This window comes from Manihot esculenta, chromosome 8 (genome assembly GCF_001659605.2).
Source record: "Manihot esculenta cultivar AM560-2 chromosome 8, M.esculenta_v8, whole genome shotgun sequence".
NCBI lineage: Eukaryota > Viridiplantae > Streptophyta > Magnoliopsida > Malpighiales > Euphorbiaceae > Manihot > Manihot esculenta.
In genome coordinates this window covers 22,930,182-22,950,896 of record NC_035168.2, presented here as the reverse complement: position 1 = coordinate 22,950,896, position 20,715 = coordinate 22,930,182, and the positions used below count along the sequence as shown (strand labels likewise).

General features: G+C 40.8%; 1 protein-coding gene across 3 annotated transcripts; it reads right to left on the bottom strand.

Moving 5' to 3' along the window:
* Positions 1–13,921: 13,921 nt before the first annotated feature.
* On the bottom strand, positions 13,922–19,754 carry LOC110621165 (transcription factor MYB3R-3). Of its 3 annotated transcripts, none has more exons than XM_043959234.1 (9): positions 19,555–19,754; positions 18,977–19,143; positions 18,448–18,514; positions 17,698–17,755; positions 17,136–17,230; positions 16,898–17,001; positions 16,490–16,618; positions 14,653–15,749; positions 13,922–14,525 (listed from the first exon to the last, which is right to left on the bottom strand). In XM_043959234.1, the coding sequence occupies exons 2-8, from the start codon at positions 19,120–19,122 to the stop codon at positions 14,663–14,665; spliced, it is 1,686 nt and encodes a 561-aa protein (XP_043815169.1). In that variant the 5' UTR covers positions 19,123–19,143; positions 19,555–19,754; the 3' UTR covers positions 13,922–14,525; positions 14,653–14,662. The 3 variants fall into 3 exon arrangements, with proteins under 3 accessions (XP_043815169.1, XP_021620984.1, XP_043815170.1); XM_021765292.2 differs by having other exon boundaries at positions 18,448–18,499; XM_043959235.1 differs by having other exon boundaries at positions 18,977–19,131.
* Between the last annotated feature and the right edge of the window lie 961 nt (positions 19,755–20,715).

The window sequence follows — 20,715 nt, the reverse complement described above, 5'->3', positions numbered from 1 at the left end:
TTCGGATCTGGAGGAGGGTTCGGCCGCCGAAAGTGCCCTGTCCAGCCTTTCTTTGCCTGTTTTACATGAATGTTTTGAGGAGTTTTAGAGGGTTTTTGGGGAGTTGTTTAGAGTCATGTTAGTCTATGTTTGGTACCTCATATGAGTCCACCTGTGTAGGATAGCTGCTTCAGAGTCTGTTCGGAGTCAGCAAGAGGTGAGTAGAACTGAACTATGTATTAAAATGACAAAGTTTTGAGCATGTTCATGCATTACGAATACCATGATGTATTTTAGGATGTTGCATTAGAATTTCACGAATATGATGCATTGCATTCTATGTTGTTGATGTGGATGAATGTTGGATGATCCATTAGCCCTCAACATGTATGATGATTTATGAAAGTCCAAGGCTGCCCATGTCCACGCGTCCTGGCATTTTATATGTATGATGATTAATGAAAGTCCAGGGCTGCCCATGTCCACGCGTCTTGGCATTGTATGTTATGATTAAGAGGAAGTCCTGCGAAGCTCTGTCGAGGGCTGGGCACATTGGAAATGTAGGGGGTTATTGGTGACAAGTTCATCCATGATGTGAATTGCATGTGTTGTGATGCATTCCATGAAAGCATGATTTTTATATACGTTTATTTGTTCTGCTCACTGGGCTTTTTAGCTCACCCCCTTTCCCTTAACCCCCAGGTTTGCAGGCCAGAGACAGTCCGGGAGGTCAGCTAGAGTAGAGAGGTTCTATGTATGTAATAGTCAGTGGTGGACATGAGAAAGAATGTGATGTAATGAATGGTATTGTAAGATATGAAATGATGTATATTGAGGTTTAGTGTTGTGCTTGGCCCTAATGTTTTTAGTTAATCCCCTTTATACATGATCTAGGTGATGTTTTTATGATGATTATGTGAACCAAGCTTAATGTATGATATGTTATCCCATTGGAGCATTTGATGAGGGCTTCAGTGTGAGGTTTATATTTATGAGTATGTGTATGCATATGTTAAGCTTGGTAAATGAAAGAAAAGAAAAAAAAGTTTACAGTTTTATGTATATGTATGATCATGTATGGGATTTAACAGGTATACAAGATATATGTTAGGCTTGCTACAGGTCCCGATGACCTTAAGTCGATCTGGATCCTAGCGCCGGTAGCGGTCTAATTTTCGGCTCATTACAGATTGGTATCAGAGCCCTAGGTTCATATGGTCGGACCTAGATAGTGTGTCGGGCTCATAGATGTTGTAGAAGGGCAAGCACAATAGGAAAGAAAATGATATCCACTAGGATAGGATGTAGAGTCCTGTCTTGATGATGATGTGAAATGCCATGATTTCATACATGTGCATTAATGATATGATATGTATGTGTGGGTTCGTGTGTTTCCACATGAACCATTTGATGCTAATGTTTATGTGTATGTTGTGTTGCTTTCAGAATTAGAATAAGAGGCACTCGTCGATCTGCACGATTGACTGGAGTACCACCGGAGAACGAGGGCATGGATGCCCGTCCTCCTACATTGCCAAGGGCAATGTCATGCAGATCTAGTAGAGAAAGAGTGTCAAGAGACCCTAGAAGTTCTTTTGATGCTAGTAGAAGGGGTACAGATCAGGGTGGAAGTTCAGCTGATGTGAGGGAAGATATGGATGTGGATTAGAGAAGAGATGGAAGCTTGGGTGTAAGCATATCTAAGGAAGATACAGGGGAGTCACAAGGAGGCGCTCAGGCCTCGGGGTTTGGTTATCCACCCCAATATCCGCCCTTTCCTCAGGGCTCAGGGTATCCGATGGGAGGTACATCGGATTACTCTAGCTTTAACCCATACCCTTCCTACATGCCATACCCTCCCTTTTACCCACCAAACTCTCAGTACCCCATGTATCCACCCCCATCCTTCTATCCAAATCCAGCAAACCCTACCCCAGGGAATGTTGCACCTCCTCCTCCACCAGCAGAGCCAGCTACCTCAAATGTCCAATTTCCAAAACCTAGCTCTTCTAGGGGGATAAGGTGAAGATGACTGATTACCTTAAGCTGGATGCTCCCAAGTATGAGACTGGTGATGATCCGTTTGAGTACCTCAAGACGGTGAAAATGATAACTGATGAGTTGGGAGCAAGTGAGAGTAGAACCATTCAGATGGCGGGTTTCACACTGAAATGTAAGAAAGCCAGGGATTGGTTCAAGAACTATGTGGACCCAAGTGTGGATAGCTTATCCTGGGAGGAATTTGCAAATGAATTTGCAGGATGGGCTTTCCCTGATAGCTCCAGGGAGCTGAAGATGATTGAGTTCGAGTAGCTTAGGCAGACGAAAGAGATGAGTGTAGATGAATACACAGACAGATTTCTGGAGTTGTTGCCATTTGCAGGGCAAGCTTATGACACAGACCGAAAGAAGGCTAGGAGGTATATCATGAAGCTTCATTCCAGGTATTCCTCCTTGATCCAGTCAGCAGAAAGGGAGAGTTTCCATGCCATTGTGGATATGGCCCGGAAAATGGAGGCTAGTGCAATCATCGAAGGGAAAGTTAAACAGTCAGTGGCACAGCCTTCAGGTTCCAAGACTCCGAGCAGTGTAAAGATGGAAAGATCCAAGTCCAAGAAGAACAAGTTCTGAAACAGGATTAAATCCGGTCTGGGAATGGGAGGTGGCTCAAGCTCTGGCTCGGGTGGTCATGCTTGTATGAAGTGTGGTAAGCCACACAAAGGAGTCTGCCGGTTTGGGACTACTGCATGTTTAAGATGTGGGCAAGAAGGACACATGGCTCGGGAGTGTCCTAGAGCAGCTTTTATGGCACAATCCCAGCAGACAGGTTCTGGCAGTGTAGCTCAACCAGTAGCTCCAGCCACGACTCAGGGCAGTGGTAGAGGCAGAGGGAGAGGGGCAGCCTCTTCTTCAGCAGGTTCCCAGGGTGAAGGTCCATCAGCACCAGCACGGATTTTCACCATGACTCAACAGGAGGCGAACACATCCAACGCCGTGGTTTCAGGTAATCTCATCATTTTTTGTTCAGATGTGTATGCATTAATGGACCCTGGTGCATCTCATTCTTTTGTTGCTCCGAGAGCAGTTGAGAGGTTGGGTTTGATGGTCTCTGGGTTAGAGTGTCCTCTCTGGGTCAGCGGGCCCAAGTGTGATCCATCAGTGGCAGAGTCAGTCTACCGGTTTAGTCCTGTATTTGTAGAGGATAGATGCCTTCCAGCCGACCTAGTGGTTCTAGATTTGACAGATTTTGACATCATTCTAGGGATGGATTGGCTATCTACCCATGGTGCTACCTTGGACTGCAGGGACAAGGTAGTCAGATTCAGAGGTCAGGATGGGTCAGAGGTCGTCTTCAAAGGAGACAGGAGGGGTACACCTAGAGGTCTGAAATCAGTCCTACAGGCTCGTAGGTTGCTTAGGAGGGGATGTCAGGGGTATTTGGCTCATGTGAGAGAGCTAGATAGTCAGGTCAGGGAACCAGCCTCAGTGCTAGTAGTCAGAGAATTTCCAAATGTCTTCCCAGATGAGCTTCTAGGACTACCACCTGCTAGGGAGATAGAGTTTGAAATAGAACTGATGCCTGGAACCAGATCAATCTCTATCCCTCCCTACAGGATGGCACCAGCAGAGTTGAAGGAACTAAAGGAGCAGTTGCAAGAGTTGGTAGACAAGGGTTTCATCCGACCGAGTACCTCACCTTAGGGTGCTCCAGTGTTGTTTGTGAGAAAGAAGGATGGATCCCTCAGACTTTGTATCGACTACAGGCAGTTGAACAAAGTCACTACCAAGAACAAGTATCCGTTGCCTAGGATTGATGATCTATTTGACCAGCTAGCAGGAGTAGGTTGTTTCTCCAAAATAGATCTGAGATCTGGGTACCATCAGTTGAGAATAAGAGAAGAAGATGTGCCGAAGATGGCATTCAGGACCAGATATGGGCATTATGAGTTCCTTGTAATGCCGTTCAGGCTAACTAATGCCCCTGCAGCATTCATGGATCGCATGAACAGAGTTTTCAGTCAATATCTAGATCACTTTGTTATTGTCTTCATCGATGATATCTTAGTGTATTCCAGAAACGCAGAGGAGCATGCCCATCATTTGAGGACAGTTTTGCAGACCCTGAGGGAGCATGGCTTGTATGCCAAGTTCTCCAAATGTGAATTATGGTTAAGGAGCATCTCATTCTTGGGGCATGTTGTGTCAGAACAGGGAATCGAAGTGGACCCCAAGAAGGTAGAAGTTGTAGCTAACTAGCCTAGACCCACTACAGTGACAGAGATCAAGAGCTTTTTGGGTTTGGCAGGTTACTACAGGAGGTTCGTTCAGGACTTCTTGAAAATTGCTGCTCCTATGACCAGATTAACTAAAAAGAATCATAAGATTGTGTGGTCTGATCAGTGCGAAGAGAGCTTCGAAGAGCTGAAGAAAAGGTTGACGTCGGCACCGGTGTTAGCTCTGCCTACCAGTAATGAAGACTTCACAGTGTTCTGTGATGCGTCCCGTGTGGGACTGGGTTGTGTGTTGATGCAGAATGAAAAGGTGATTGCTTATGCTTCTAGGCAGCTGAAGAAGCACGAGTTGAATTACCCTACACATGACCTAGAGATGGCAGCTATAATCTTTGCACTCAAGATGTGGAGGCATTACCTTTATGGGGTTAAATGTGAGATCTTCACAGATCATAAAAGCCTGCAGTACATCCTGAGTCAGAGAGAGTTGAACCTGAGACAGAGAAGATGGGTAGAACTGCTTAGTGACTATGATTGCAAAATTCAGTATCATCCGGGTAAGGCAAATGTTGTGGCAGATGCCCTAAGCCGAAAATCACTTGGCAGTTTATCCCATATATCAGCAGAGAGAAGACCAGTGGTGAAAGAATTCTACAAGCTTATGAATGAGGGACTGCAGCTGGAGTTGTCTGGTACAGGGGCTTTAATAGCTCAGATGAGAGTGACACCTGTGTTTCTAGAGCAGGTGGCTCAGAAACAGTATGAGGATCCAGAGTTGGTGAAGATAGCAAGAGCAGTGCAGGCAAGCAAGAATGAAGAGTTCAGATTTGACAACAAAGGGATCCTCCGCTTTGGGAACAGGTTATGTGTACCATATGACATAAGTCTGAAGGGAGACATTATGAGGGAAGCTCATAATGCTAGATACAGCGTTCACCCTGGGGCCACCAAAATGTACCAAGATCTAAAAAGAGTTTATTGGTGGCCAGCTATGAAAAGAGAAGTGGCACAGTTCGTGTCAACCTACGAGGTTTGTCAGAGGGTGAAGCTGGAACATCAGAAGCCGGCTGGAATGCTTAAACCACTGTCGATTCCAGAGTGGAAATGGGAGAATATCGCTATGGATTTCGTGGTGGGGTTACCGGCAACATCCAACAGATTAGACTCCATATGGGTGATCATGGACAGACTGACCAAATCTGCTCACTTCATCCCTGTTAGGAGTGGCTACTCTGTGGATAAATTGGCGCAGGTATTTGTTAATGAAGTAGTCAGGTTGCATGGGGCTCCTATTTCAATAGTGTCTGATAGAGGACCCCAGTTCACCTCCAGGTTTTAGCAGAGTCTGCAGAACGCTATGGGTACCAGGTTGGATTTTAGTACTGCTTTTCATCCTCAGACTGATGGACAGTCGGAGAGGACCATCCAGACAATTGAATATATGCTCAGAATATGTGTGCTAGATTTTGGCGGTTCTTGGAGGCAGCATCTACCTTTGGTGGAGTTTGCCTACAATAACAGCTATCATGCTAGCATAGGGATGGCTCCCTATGAAGTTTTGTATAGGAGGAAGTGCAGGTCACCTGTTTGCCTTGGCAGGCCCAGAGTTAGTAGAGATCACCAGCAGAGTGGTACCCATTATCAGAGAAAGGATCAGAACTGCTATCAGTCGACAGAAAAGTTATGCAAATGTCCGCAGGAGGCAGGTGGAGTTTCAGGAGGGGGATTTGGTATTGCTCAAGGTGTCTCCTATGAAAGGGGTGATTCGGTTTGGGAAGAAAGGTAAGCTAGCTCCGCGGTACATCGGACCCTTTGAAATCTTGCAAAAGATCGGGAATGTATCGTATAAGCTGGATTTACCTGCTTCTATGGAGAGAATCCATCCGGTTTTCCATGTTTCCATGTTAAGGAAGTTCGTGTCAGATCCGGGCAAGGTTCTTAGCGAGCCTGATGTGGAGATCCAAGAAGATCTCACCTATGTTGAGCAACCAGTGCAGATCCTAGACACGCAGATCAGAAAGTTGAGGAACAAGGAAATTCCGATGGTGAAAGTCCTTTGGAATCACCACAACATCGAGGAGTGTACCTGGGAGACACGGGAGTCCATGCTCCAGCAATACCCCCATCTCTTTTAAGGTATGTGTTATAGGTTTATGTGTTTCTTGATGTTCTATGCTATGCATGTGTTTGTTTGGTGAACATTCGGGGATGAATGTTCTTAAGGGGGGGAGAATGTAATACCCGACTAGACTCCGATATCGAAATTCCTACTATAACGACCCGAAAATCGGACCGCTACCGGCGCTAGGATCCAGATCGGCTTAAGGCCGCCGGGACCCGTAGCAAGCCTGACATATAACCTGTAAACCTGTATAATCCCATACATGATCAACAACATGCATAAAAATTAAAACTTTTCTTTCATTCATGTCTCATACACCAAACTCAACCTGTGCATGCACTAAAACATAATCATACACTTGACCCCTCTGTGGGATCTCATCAATGCCCCAATGGGCGATATACATGCATTGAGTTGGCTAACATCTGTATCATCAAATATCTGAGATCATGCATCAACAAGGGATTACAATACTCATAGGGTCAAGCACATCTATAACCTCAATATACCTCATTACATAACATACTGTAATCTCTTACATTACATTATAGTACAACTGTCATGTCCACTATCTAACTATTACATACACATACTTCAAAACTCTGGCTAACCTCCTGGTCTACCCTGTACCTGCACAGCTGGGGTTAGGGGAGAGGGGTGAGCTACAAAGCCCAGTGAGCAGAATAGTGAAAACATACATTAAAATTTCATGCCATTATGTAATGCAACACATCACAACTAATCACATCTCGGATGGTATTGTCACCAATAGTCCTCTACATAGTCCAACTGTGCCGGGACGTAGAATGGGTACAACCGGTCTTTCCCTTATCATAACATATCATAACATACCAATGTGCCAGGGACGTAGAATGGGTACAACCTGGACTTTCTCTTACATCGTGCCAGGGACGTAGAATGGGTACAACCTGGACTTCCATACCATATCATGCCGTAACATCATCATGCCATATGAGGACTAAAGGATCATCCAATAACCAATCCACATCAACATCATAAATGCAATGCAACATATTCGTGAATACTAATGCAAACAACCTACTATATCTCATGGCATTCATGATGCATGGATCATGCTCAAAATTCATATTTCATTTATTTTAAAACTTAAGGTTTATTCCACTCACCTCTGGCTAGCTCTGACAAACTCTGTAGCAGCTGGCTCACTGCTGGGGTCCTCGGTTCCTCGGGTCCGAACCTACACAGGTGGACTCGGTTCCTCGGCTCACTGCTGGGGTCCTCGGTTCCTCGGCTCACTGCTGGGGTCCTCGGTTCCTCGGTTCCTCGGGACCAAACATACATAAACATAACTATAATATACTCCCCAAAAACCCCCCTAAAACATCATGGAATAATCATAGAAAAACATGCAAGAAATGGCTGGACAGGGCACTTTCGGCGGCACCTTCGGCGGCCGAAACTCCCAGACAGAGGCGAAACTCATGCCTGTTTGGCGGCACCTTCGGCGGCCAAAAGTCCCAGACAGAGACGAAAGTCTCTTTTCGGGGGCAACTTCGGCAGCCGAAAGGCCTGCCTCCCCAGCCATGTTCGGCGGCCGAAAGTGCCTTCGGCTGCCGAACCTGGTTTCTGCCAAAGGGCAGAAACTTGGCTCCTTTATGCACATTTGCCTCCCAACTCTTCCAACATGCATATCACTCAACCAAAACATGCATACAAGCTCCTAGGGGTCTCAACTACCTTAAACCCCACTACAACACACATACACAAGCATTTGCAAGCCACATTTGCATAAACTCAAAAATCATCCATAACTCACTAAAAACCTACACATGCATCTCTACCCCAAAGATCTTGCATAAAACTCACTTAAAACATATAATGAGCTTAAGATCGGCTCTTACCTCTTGAAGATCGAGAGAGAGACGACCTAAACTCGGAGATCCAAGCAAATGAGCTCCTGAGTTCCCAAAGCTCCAAAACTTGTCTTAAAGCTTGAAAATCTTCAAAACCAGATAAAAACTCATGAAAATCGAGTAAGATGGGAAGGAAAGAACTCAAGATCGGTGAGGGGCGGCGGAGAGCTCACCTTGGCCGGAAATGGGGAGAAAGCTCGCCCATTTTCGGCTAAGGGACCCTTTTATAGTGGCTGGCCAGGCCACGTTTGGGGGCCGAACGTGCCTCCGCATGCATGCCATGTTCGGCAGCCGAACTTGACTTTCGGCGGCCGAACCTGGACTTCCATCACTCATGCTTTCGGGGGCCTATCGTGCCTCCAAAACGCATGCATGTTCGGCGGCCGAACTTGACTTTCGGCGGCCGAACCTGGGTTTTCCTCCAAAGACTTTTCATGCAAAAACTCATTAAATCTTCATACTTAAAACCATGAAATACCTTAAAACATTTTATGAAAACATGTTTCTACCCTACTAGAGGCTTCCGACATCCGAGATTCCACCGAACGGTAGGAATTCTGATACCGGAGTCTAGCCGGGTATTACACCTACCGTCCGGTGGAATCTCGGATGTCGGAACTCCCTAGTAAGGAAAAGATATTTTTACAAATGTTTTTCATGTTTTTAATGATTCATTTTGAGTGAAAGTTTTAAAGAAAAGAAAAGAAAGAGAATGAAGGAAGAGCCCAGGTTCGGCCGCCGAACCTCATGTTCGGCCGCCGAACATGGCAAGCATGCGGAGGCACGTTAAGCCCCCGAAAGTGGCCTGGCCAGCCACCTATAAAGGGGTCCCCTGTCCGAAATGGATGAGTTTTCTCTCCCCATTTTCGGCCAAGGTGAGTCTCCGACCTCCCTTGTCGATCTTGTCTTCTTCCTTCAAGTCTCTTATGATTTTTAATAAGTTTTATCTTGGTCTGAAGATATTTGAGCAAAAAGAGTGAAGTTGGAAACTTGGAGACTCCAGGAGCTCGATCTCTCCCATCTCCGAGTTGGATCGCCTCTCCTTTCGATCTTCAAGAGGTAAGAGTAGATCCTCACCTCTTTTCATGTTTTGAGTAAGTTTTGAGAAGTTGAAGGGGTTTTATGCATGATTAGGGTAGTTGTCAAAGGTTAGGGTCATTGTTGAGTTTATGGATAATGTATGTTATAATGTGTTGCTATGATGTGTTGTTGGGGTATAAGTTAGTTGTAAGCCCCTATATGCTGGAAAATGTGTTTATGCATGTTGTAGAATAGCTAAATGCATGATTTGAGGGTTATGGGAGGCAAAAATGTGCATGAGGCCCGAGTTCTACCATTCTGGAAGAACTCAGGTTCGGCAGCCGAAGGCACTTTCGGCCGCCGAACCTACCTATGTTGGCATGTTTTGGTTGCCGAACCCTGCCCCCGAAAGTTGGACTTTCGACTTTGGAGGGCAGTTTCGGCCGCCGAACCTGCCGCCGAACATGCATGAGTTTCGGATCTGGAGAGAACTTTCGGCCGCCGAAGGTGCATGACTTTCGGATCTGGAGGAGGGTTCGGCCGCCGAAGGTGCCCTGTCCAGCCTTCCTTTGCCTGTTTTACATGAATGTTTTGAGGAGTTTTAGGGGGTTTTTGGGGAGTTGTTTAGAGTCATGTTAGTCTATGTTTGGTACCTCATATGAGTCCACCTGTCTAGAATCGAACCCGAGGAACCGAGGACCCCAGCAGTGAGATAGCTGCTTCAGAGTCTGTTCGGAGTCAGCCAGAGGTGAGTAGAACCGAACTATGTATTAAAATGATAAAGTTTTGAGCATGTTCATGCATCACGAATACCATGATGTATTTTAGGATGTTGCATTAGAATTTCACGAATATGATGCATTGCATTCTATATTGTTGATGTGGATGAATGTTGGATGATCCATTAGCCCTCAATATGTGTGATGATTTATGAAAGTCCAAGGCTGCCCATGTCCACGCATCCTGGCATTTTATATGTATGATGATTAATGAAAGTCCAGGGCTGCCCATGTCCACGCGTCTTGGCATTGTATGTTATGATTAAGAGGAAGTCCTGCGGAGCTCCGTCGAGGGCTGGGCACATTGGAAATGTATGGGGTTATTGGTGACAAGTTCATCCGTGATGTGAATTGTATGTGTTGTGATGCATTCCATGAAAGCATGATTTTTATATACGTTTATTTGTTCTGCTCACTGGGCTTTTTAGCTCACCCCCTTTCCCTTAACCTCCAGGTTTGCAGGCCAGAGACAGTCCGGGAGGTCAGCTAGAGTAGAGAGGTTCTATGTATGTAATAGTTAGTGGTGGACATGAGAAAGAATGTGATGTAATGAATGGTATTGTAAGATATGAAATGATGTATATTGAGGTTTAGTGTTGTGCTTGGCCCTAATGTTTTTAGTTAATCCCCTTTATACATGATCTAGGTGATATTTTTACGATGATTATGTGAACCAAGTTTAATGTATGATATGTTACCCCATTGGAGCATTTGATAAGGGCTCCAGTGTGAGGTTTATGTTTATGAGTATGTGTATGCACAGGTTAAGCTTGGCAAATGAAAGAAAAGAAAAAAATGTTTACAGTTTTATGTATATGTATGATCATGTATGGGATTTAACAGGTATACAGGATATATGTTAGGCTTGCTACGGGTCCTGGCGACCTTAAGTCGATCTGGATCCTAGCGCCGGTAGCGGTTCGATTTTCGGGTCGTTACACCGGCCGTCCCTTTTCTCTGAGCTTGCAGGAATGTCATTAAAATCTCCCTTGCAAACTCATTGTAGGTCACTATGAGAAGCTAAAGTTCTTAAGAGCTGCCAAGAATGAGAACGGCGAGGATGATTTGGTTCACCATAAAAACCGGTTAATCTCTAGGTACCAATAGAATCGACCTCCACTTCTACATCAATATAATAAGGGGAGAACCCAATTAAATCTACTCTTTTAGTAGCTTTCCACAGTAAAGCAAGACCACCTTGATGACCCACACAATCCACAAAAAAGAAACCATCATAAAATAATAAACTCTTTATTTCTTCAATTTTATTGGAAAAACATAGTATTTCAATTAAAAAAATAAACATCAGTCTCTTAACCCTAACTAGCTCCTGGAGGGCTTGAACTACTCGTGGGTTGCCAAGCCCACGACAGTTTCAACTTATACAACTCATTAATCTCGGCGGGTCTGATGAACAGAACCCGCCGCTATATCGTTTTTTGTGATCATAGAATTAGTCTATTCAAAAGACTCATAACTAGGCCCAACAAATCCATCCTCTTGGCAAATCCGTTTTCGCTTTGAGTCAATCACTGTAAGCCCATCGTCCCTCTTAGCTTGAGTATCCATAATATCAGTTGCCATAGCATCATTCTCATTAATGTGCTGACTCATACCGTGATTCATGCCACTAGAAAGGGAATTATTCAAATTTAAATTTGAAATGCCAAGATTCTTAGTTTTGCCAAAACTGTTATGGGACGCCGACCCTCTTCCAGCACCGCACTGCCTGCTCGCAGCCACCACGCTTCGATATTATTCTATCCTCTTCGTTTGGTAGCACGTAGTTCAGGACCATACCTGCGGACTACAAGCTTATTCTTGCGATTCAATTGCTTAGGACAGGATCTTTCTGTGTGCTCCAGAAAACCACAAACATAGCAGAAATTCGGAAGATTCTCATATTGGAACGCAATAGAGGACCAAGCCCCCTTCTTCTGTCGAATCTGTGTGCCAGTAACAGTAGTAGTACGAACATCCTTCTTAATACGAATCCTCATGTAGGAATTCCAACCCCTTGCAAAGTTATTCTCATCAGCCTTTATGAACTCTCCCAAGGAATCACCAAGGCACTTTAACACTGCATCTGAACGGAAACCAGATGGTAACCCATAAATCTGTACCTATAACTGAACATGATTCAAGAGAACATCCAACGGGCTACCATGATTACTAAATTAGTCAAACAATAGCAAGTGATTCCCAAAGGTGCATGGGCTCATCTCCAAAGCGTCCTCTAAGTCAATCTCATGGTAGAATCGAAAAACATAAACTCTAGCCATTTCCTCAGATACCGTAACACCATGATGAGGCTGCCATAGATGAGCAAGGGAATGTTGCATGGCATCACAGTTTATTGATTTATTCGTGAGAAAACGCCCACCAGACACAGCGACAAATCTACAGGTTCAGTATTCAAAAGACCCTCTTCAAACACCAAACCCTCCTCCTCGTCACCATCCACAGTCAAGCCAGCCATCTCCGCCATTATATTGTCATTGGCCGCTATAAAAATCAAGAAAAAGAGACGAAACACAATGATAAGGTTGATCTGCTTGTACAAGACAAGACAACAAGGGAATGAATCCACTTTAAAAGTCCACTTTTTCTAGGATTCAGATTCCTACTCGGTTATGAATAAGCTAACGGACGTGGTAGAAACAAAAGCAACTAGAGAGGTGGAGAGGTGGTAGAATCCTTGTGACTTAGATCATGTTCCAATCATTCTCCCAGTACTCTGGTCCTGCACAACAACAGAATCAACAGTAAAGGTTACTGAACAATTAAGATTTTTGGTCAATTTGCTAATGGAAATTAAATTATATGGACATTCAAGAGTGAACAAGACAGTAGTTAAGGAAATAGAAGGAAGAAATTGTACATTTTCTATTCCTTTAACTTGAGTTTTTGGGTTTAGGTGTTGTTGTACGTGACTCATATGGGGAGTTTGTGGCGGCTAAAGTCTAGCGTTATCCAGGTTTCTTCTCAGCAAAAAATGCAGAAACAATAGGCATTATTGAAGTTTTAAGTTGGATAAAGAGTAAAACTTGGCAGCGGGTTCTGATTAAATCGGATGCTCTTTCAATTGTTCAAGCAATTAATTCATCAAGATTTACCGTTAAATCATCTTTTGATTTGATTATTAGTGATTGTAAATCTGTTTTAAGTGAGATCGTTGATGCTAAATGTTGTTTTAGTTATAGGTCTGCGAATGTGACTGTCCATTTGTTAGCTTTGATATGTTAATCCACTTTTCTCTATCGTCACTTCTTTAATGCAATAATAAAATCACAAATATTCCTTTTAAAATAAAAATTAAAAGTTATGTGAAAGGTCACACCACCCGTGCTTGAGAGCGCACTACCGTGCTTAATCTGACAACATTACACGTTGAAGGAAACCAAATCTTAATTCGATCTTACCAACTATACTTATGGATTGTTGTGCTATTTCATTCAGATATCTAAATTATTGGGTCCTATGATCTAACATTTTAATCATTTTATTAAAAAAACCATCAAACATCTTAAACAATTATACCATTTAATCTTTATACTTCTAAATATCAAAACTATATAATTTCTGACTAAAGTTGGAATAAAATTCAAGTTTTGACTATATTTCAAATATATATATTATCATATTAAATTTCTTAAAAATAAAAATTATTAAAAAGTGTCATTTTATATTTATTATTAATTAAAATATATAAACTAAATAAATTCAATAATAATAATAATAAAGTCTAAAACGAATTTTAATAAAGTTTAAGAAGACGTCAAATTCTACACCACCATTCCCATTTGATCTGTCCATCTTGTTGCAGGTTCCCTTTAAAGAAAAGTAAAGCACACCACAAGTAACCAAAGTCAGAAAAACTTTAGGCGCAAAAACTCAAAAAACTTTCTGAACTGCATTACTATTTTCCCAGAAGATCTGCAATATTACAGAGGCAAGAAATAGAAACAAATATTAAACTTCCTGATTATGACTATAGTATAACAATGAGCCCTGATTGACTACAATTAAAATGCCATCCTTGTCAGCAAAGAAACAAAAAACAAAGAACACCTAATTCTACAGGAAGTGTTGCACGTGTAGCGCTGCTTACTATACTTACGAAAAGAGAAGCTCTTCTGATTTGAAATTTTCTCAGTATCAGTTCTTGTCTTAAAAAGGGGGCGTCTGTACAAAGCTGTTACACTTGATTATTTATCCGCAAGTACTTGGGATCTATCATCTCTTATTCTACATGTCGTGCACAGCTTTTTCTCATTGATGGTATAATGGAAGAGTCTCCATATACGTGAAAAACCAAGAGGTGTAAGAATCTGCAAGATGATTGACTGGACTGGCACGGAAGAAACAAGTGCACATTGATACAGCACATGAATGAGACTCATCACTGTTGAAACAGCTTCTTATGATGTTGGAAATTCAATTACCACTAAGAGGAAACTATCAGCCAGTCCTTGAAAATATGCCCCATTTTGCATCCCTGACAATCATTAAGGCATTAGAAGTTTGATGAAAATATTGAGATCGATAGAAAATAAATAAATAAAAGAAACAAAAAAAAAAAAAAAAAAGAATAGAACTTGACAGTTAGCAGAATTGTGACTTACATGATATACTTTAGGTCACTCCCATCTTTGTAGCACGAGCACAATCTTCGGTAATAAGAGAGCTCCCATTCACAGATTTGGTGGTGTCACATCTCTCCTTGTCAAAAGTGAACTCAAGTTGCCTCTCTACGGACTTGAAAACAGCAGTTCGTTTGGATTTCAACCTATATGGAGGAGATGCATTAAAGGCTTTACCATTAGGCAAGGAAGTGCTATCATCTGGATGAGGACTGTCATGTAAATTTCCCTTTTGAGAACCAGCCTTTTCTGGAGTATACTCAGTTCTTCTCTGTAACCTGTCCTCAATAGATTCTTGACCTACTTTCCCAATTTTACTAGGAAGCAGGTGCACTTGACTTCCAGTCTTTCGCTTTCGAAATATGGATGGAGTGTTGGGGTAGCTCTTAGCAGCAATTCTCAATATAGATTCAGGGCTTTGGGCTCTTAAATTACTACTCTTCACACAAGGTGGAGTGAAGAAACTAATGGGAGAAGAAATTGGGCTAGAACTGTATTCATGCTGCACTTGATGCATAACTGAAGGATCCAAATTTATTGGAGTACAAGTTTCTAATTGTGGTGGTTCATAATACAAAGAACCGTAAGTAGATGTTTCAAACTGCAATTGAGACCCAAATACTTTTTCTTCATTAGTTTCATAGTTGATTCCATAATTCTCACATTTTGGTAGTGCCTCCGAATCACAACAACTAAGATCCGCAACAAATGAATGTGTACATTCCACACCTTCAGAATCAGCAGACTCATTTGGGAAAACACTTGATGAAGCTGCCATATCTCTCACCAGAGCTAAAGACTCCAATTGATCCTTGCCATCTTCTTCTAGCTTACATGCATCAGTAGTTCCTGATGATGTTTGAGCAGTTGAATCTGATTCTTTGCTTGTCTTGGTGACAGCAGGTTTATTCGTATCTCTAGTTCCATTCTGGATTCCATTCTTTGCAACTGACGGAAGTTTCCGTGAAGGAAAAACAATATCACTCTTTACAACTGGAGGAAGTTCCCCAGTAGCCAAATAGAAATCTAATTTTTTCTTCAAGGAACTATTCCAATGATTTTTTATAGAGTTATCAGTCCTGTGTAAACATAATATGAGTCAAATTCAAGAATTAGCTTGAAATAAAATGCAATTGCTAAGATGTTGAAGCAAAAATCGTCATTTCAAGGTCTCAATAGACCAGATATATGTTGATTAAGCAAGGATCACTATTTAGGTCAAAAGGGCAGTTATCTTTGTCATTGCCAGTGTCCAATTGCCCTACCCCAAATGATGAACCATTACAACCATAATTCACCTTTTCATCAAAATGAAAAGATTTCAGTCGCATTCACATTTCATATTCAATCAATACAAACTTAAATTAGTGACCAAGAAATACTTTTGATCACCCTTCAGGGTCTTAAGCATGCACCCAAACAGTGAAAAATGTAACTTGCATGTGAGACGCAAAAATTTATGATTTATCAGTCTGGTTCTGTATATATGCAATATTCCCCCATTCAAAACAATAGAAATTAGAATTTCACACTTCAGCATCTTCAGCATGTACCGAAACACTGAAAAGCATAATTGCAAGCAAGATGCAAAAATTTATGTCTGTTTTCATATATATGCAATATTCTTTTGATAATCATACAGATACATACAAGATACAACAAATTTATAGATCCAATCAACCAAAAAGAAAGTGATGTCAAAGTTTTCACCATCAGAATTTTTTGAATTTACCAACTAAATTTCCAGATTAAACCTTATATATATACATATATATATAAATTCAATATGGTAATTTGAAAATTAGGCAAAGATGAATACCTTCCAGGCAAAACCTTGGCTATTTCAGCCCACTTGTTCCCATGTATCCGATGGGCATTCATGAGTGCCAACTCCTCCTCTAGTGTCCAAGCATCCTTCTTTATATCAGGATTCAAATGATTGTGCCACCTACAATGTTTAACAATGCTTTTAGAATTATATCAACCACCAACATTTTACCTTTCACTGAAAATGAAAAATGTATATATACTCTTCAATTATTTTTTAGCATGCAAATATACCTCTGCTAGATGGTCAGCTGCATAAGTTTTATGGGGTCTTGTTTCATACTTACCAAAAGAAAAAGGGGGAAAAACAGACAGCGCTAAGTGGCATGCATCATATAAACATTGTCAAAATTAAAAACAAAAAAAAAAAGAGCTGCATTCAACTTTGTTTAGAAGTTACCTTTCTCGGCATTGTTTCCCTATGCGACCGGGTAAAGACTTTGATATGACAGACCACTTTGTTGGTCCATATTTTGCTACCAGTTCAGTAATTTTATCATCCTCCTAAATAATAAGGTAAAAGAAAACTCACTAAATGAGCTATTGTTGAAAGGAAAAAAAAAAAAAAAGAAGAAGAAATCATCCATGCTTGATCACAAAATTCAAGGATTGAATCACAATACAAGGGAGGTGCTAACCTCTTGGGTCCAAGGTCCTTTAACTAGATCAGGATTAAGAACCTTCTGCCATCTATGTAGACATTGTACTTCTGATCTATCAGGGAAAAACTCGGCTGCATGCAAACAAATTTAAATTTACATTTAAACAAAAGAATCTTGAATTTCAAAGGAAAATACTTGCAGATAACACTAATTTCCAAATTAATGCCAAGTGCCAACCATCTAGCCATTATTTAAAACTATCACTAGCTATTATAGTAATAGCTACACTTTAGCCATATCAATTTAGGAGGAGAACATAAACATACAATCCACAAAAGCTTCCTTATCGTCACAAGTGGTTGTGTCTCCAATGTGTACAAAACATTCGATGGCTGTAAACCTATCCTGGGCATAAAATAATTTTGTAATCCAGGCAACCAAAGTGATTTTCTTGATTTCATTAGATTTATGTTTAAGATATATCTTCTTAATCTTCACATTTCACAATCCAGCCAGCTGTAGAAAAAACCTTGCCCAAATGGGCTCAATATCACTCATAAACAGCATTGAGAACAACATTCCAAGAAATGCATCCAACCTATTTTCTTCCAACTTTTCCCCTTGAAAGCAGCAACAGCATTTCTTAACGTCTCATCCTGCAAAGTATTAATGCACTTGTTAGAACAAATATTTGAGAAAAACAAAATCTGATAATAGGTGAAATATGCTGAGCAAATAGATATTTAAATCAGAGAAATGAGCCATAGAAGACCTGAACCAATTGTGGATCCACATCTAACAAGACTCATCTATTTAATTGCAAGGTGCCAAGATCAGTAAATAATTCAACAGAATGTGGAAAGGCAAAAATGTCTGGATAAGCAATGAACAAATTTATGATAGAAGTGACACCCATTGAGGAGAAGTTGAGGGAAGTGAGTTTGTGATGGTTTGGACACATGTAATATTTGATGAACAAATGCACCAAGTCACTAACACAAAAGGTTAAGAATATTGAAAATGTAGGAGAAAAAGAAAGCAAGATATAGACCCAGGATGGAAAGGGGGGAATGGAGAAAAAGGTCTTACTAATCCTACACCCTTTTCAAAAATTTAGCAATAACTCAAGCGAGGATTTAGGAAAACAATTAACATAGCTAAACCTAACTAGTTTAGCAATACATTTAGTTCCACAATAGTTTAGCAGAGTATATCAAGCTATTCCAGATGAGATACAAGTACAACATCCAACTTGGACAAGACCAACAATAAACAAACAAACCTTCTATCTGTCCTATGATAACTAATTAACCATGCAAGTTAAAATAGGTCCAAGAAACCTACATACCTCCTCTGGAGTCCAGCCACCTTTTGCTCGCCTTATTGGCCCAGTGGTTCTCCTGAAAATCCAAATTCTAATTTCATCATTAGAAAAATACTTTTACAAGTTTTATGCAATGAAAATTCAGTAAAAATGCATATGTAAGCATCCAAATACAGCTCCTAACTTCATAAAAATTACTCCCTCCGTCCCGTAATTTTTGTCTATCTTTTCTTTTCCGGTTATCCCAAAATTATTGTCCACTTTTCTTTTTTATACTATAGACTATTATAACCCTATTTAATTTTATATTATTTCTAAAAAAAAACTCTCAAAACATCTCTTAGTATTTAGTGAAATTTAATATTTTTAAGATGGGTATAATTGAAAACTTAATAAAAAAAATTTATTTTTCTTCATATGTATGAAAAAGTATAGTGGACAAAAATTATGGGACAGAGGGAGCAAATTAGGGAGCAAATAGGCATAAAGATTCGTAATCACAGCTTGCTGGGGAAAAATAAAAAAGAGGTAAAGAAGGTTTAATGGTAGTGACCTATGAGTAGGTGAAGCTGTTGCAGGACTGGATACTCCCGGAGACTTGAGAATAGCACTGCCACTTCCTTCAGATATGGATGAGCTTGAAGCCGCTGTTAATTGCTTATTTTCAAGGCAACACTCCTCTATCTTCACCTCACTCATTTCTTTATTCTATCAACACATCTACGACCCAAATTCAGAACATATAAATGATCCTTAAATCATAAAAATATAACAAAAACAATAAAAGCCATAAACCCTTAAGCCACCAGCGATCCTAACCCACAAAACCAAACCCTAAAACCCAACTTTAGACCAACAAAATCAATCACACTCCGCCAAAGAAAGATATAAACGGAACCCAGATCTTTAATATCAGTAATTAGATCAAAATAAATCCAGAACAAGGTAAAATCGGATACAATTCTAGGGTTTTTGATGGAGAACGAAAATTTATTCCAAATCAGAACTACTTAACGCTCAAGCAAATAAGGATTATACAATTAAAGTCAGTGAACACACGAAAAACAAATAAAAATGAAAGCAAGTTCGATAACAAAACTAAGAATTGGGCGAAAGTGAAAAGAAGCTGACCTCTGCTCATAAGGAAGTGGCGGGAATCGCAGTAGAGCTCATCGAGAAACAGAGAGAAAGATAGATAAACAGAAACTGATCCTTTTGAGCCAAAGGGCGAAGAAAAGGAAACGTCTCTCTTTGCCAAAACACAAAAACCAAAAGTGCTTTTGTTTCGAAAAATCCTCGCCCGTTGAAACAGAGAGAGAATATAATATAGAGAAGACAGTAGATTTATATGTAACGAATATATTAGCACCGACCGTCTCCGTTAATGGCCGTTATGGGACTCTCGCGATTTTTGTGAGGCTCTAAAACCCCTTATTACCTAACGGTGATTAACGGTGCAGGTTAAAGTTAGGGACCAAAGTTTGAACCTCAAACGGCACATAAAACTTCAGAAAAACCCAATGTGTTAAATGTCGAACTAGTTTGCCGTTGAGTGAACAAAGCGGCACGTCCCGGGTGCTTATGGACCGTTGGATTAAGAATAAGAGATCGAAGCTTAAGGTGGCGTTGGAGGAAAGATCCGTGTTACCTGATTAGGGCATAAAAATGCTTTGGTTAGGAGTGGATCTAATACGTTTTAATGTGGTCCGTTGGATTGCATACGAACTTCATTCATGCACTTTCAACTGCTTCCTTGTAATACCCGGCTTGGGATTCCTAGCCGGGTATTACATTCCTACTCTTATGATGTTGTTTAAAAAAAAAAAAAAGAAATTCGCCACTCTACAACAAAAAAATAAAATTTACCTTTTCTTGAGAAAATAGATTACTCATACTATTATCAATGGATGATTATGATTAATTTATTCCTACCATAATACTTAATTTGTTTATATAATTGTATTTTTTAAAAAATTGGGATAACTATGTAATATTGCAGAGATTATATTGATGATGTACTCGAAATGAAACTATATTGTGATCGATTAGACCTATAAAGAAGAGAACATGAGGTGGGTAGGTGTTTACAGTAGTCACTTCGATACTTAAATTAGTACACTGAAGAAAAGAGTGAATACAATGAATTGTTTAGAGTTTTTGTATGAGAAAATGGCGTACCTTTATCTTTGCGATTCTTCTCCTTTTATATTATAAGGTGGTAGAAATAAATATAGTATTTTTCGATAATCCGGTAATGATATGGCCGGTTGCTTGATAAGAGATATTACTAGC

What these genes read in the sequence shown, in the direction of transcription:
- LOC110621165 (XM_043959234.1), bottom strand. Translation starts at nt 19,122, where the DNA reads ATGAGTGAGGTGAAGATAGAGGAGTGTTGCCTTGAAAATAAGCAATTA. An exon ending in AAGGACCTTGGACCCAAGAG is followed by an intron (nt 17,002 to 17,135) that starts GTTAGCACCTCC and finishes CTTATTATTTAG; the next exon opens with GAGGATGATAAAATTACTGA. An exon ending in GCCAAGGTTTTGCCTGGAAG is followed by an intron (nt 15,750 to 16,489) that starts GTATTCATCTTT and finishes ATGTTTACACAG; the next exon opens with GACTGATAACTCTATAAAAA.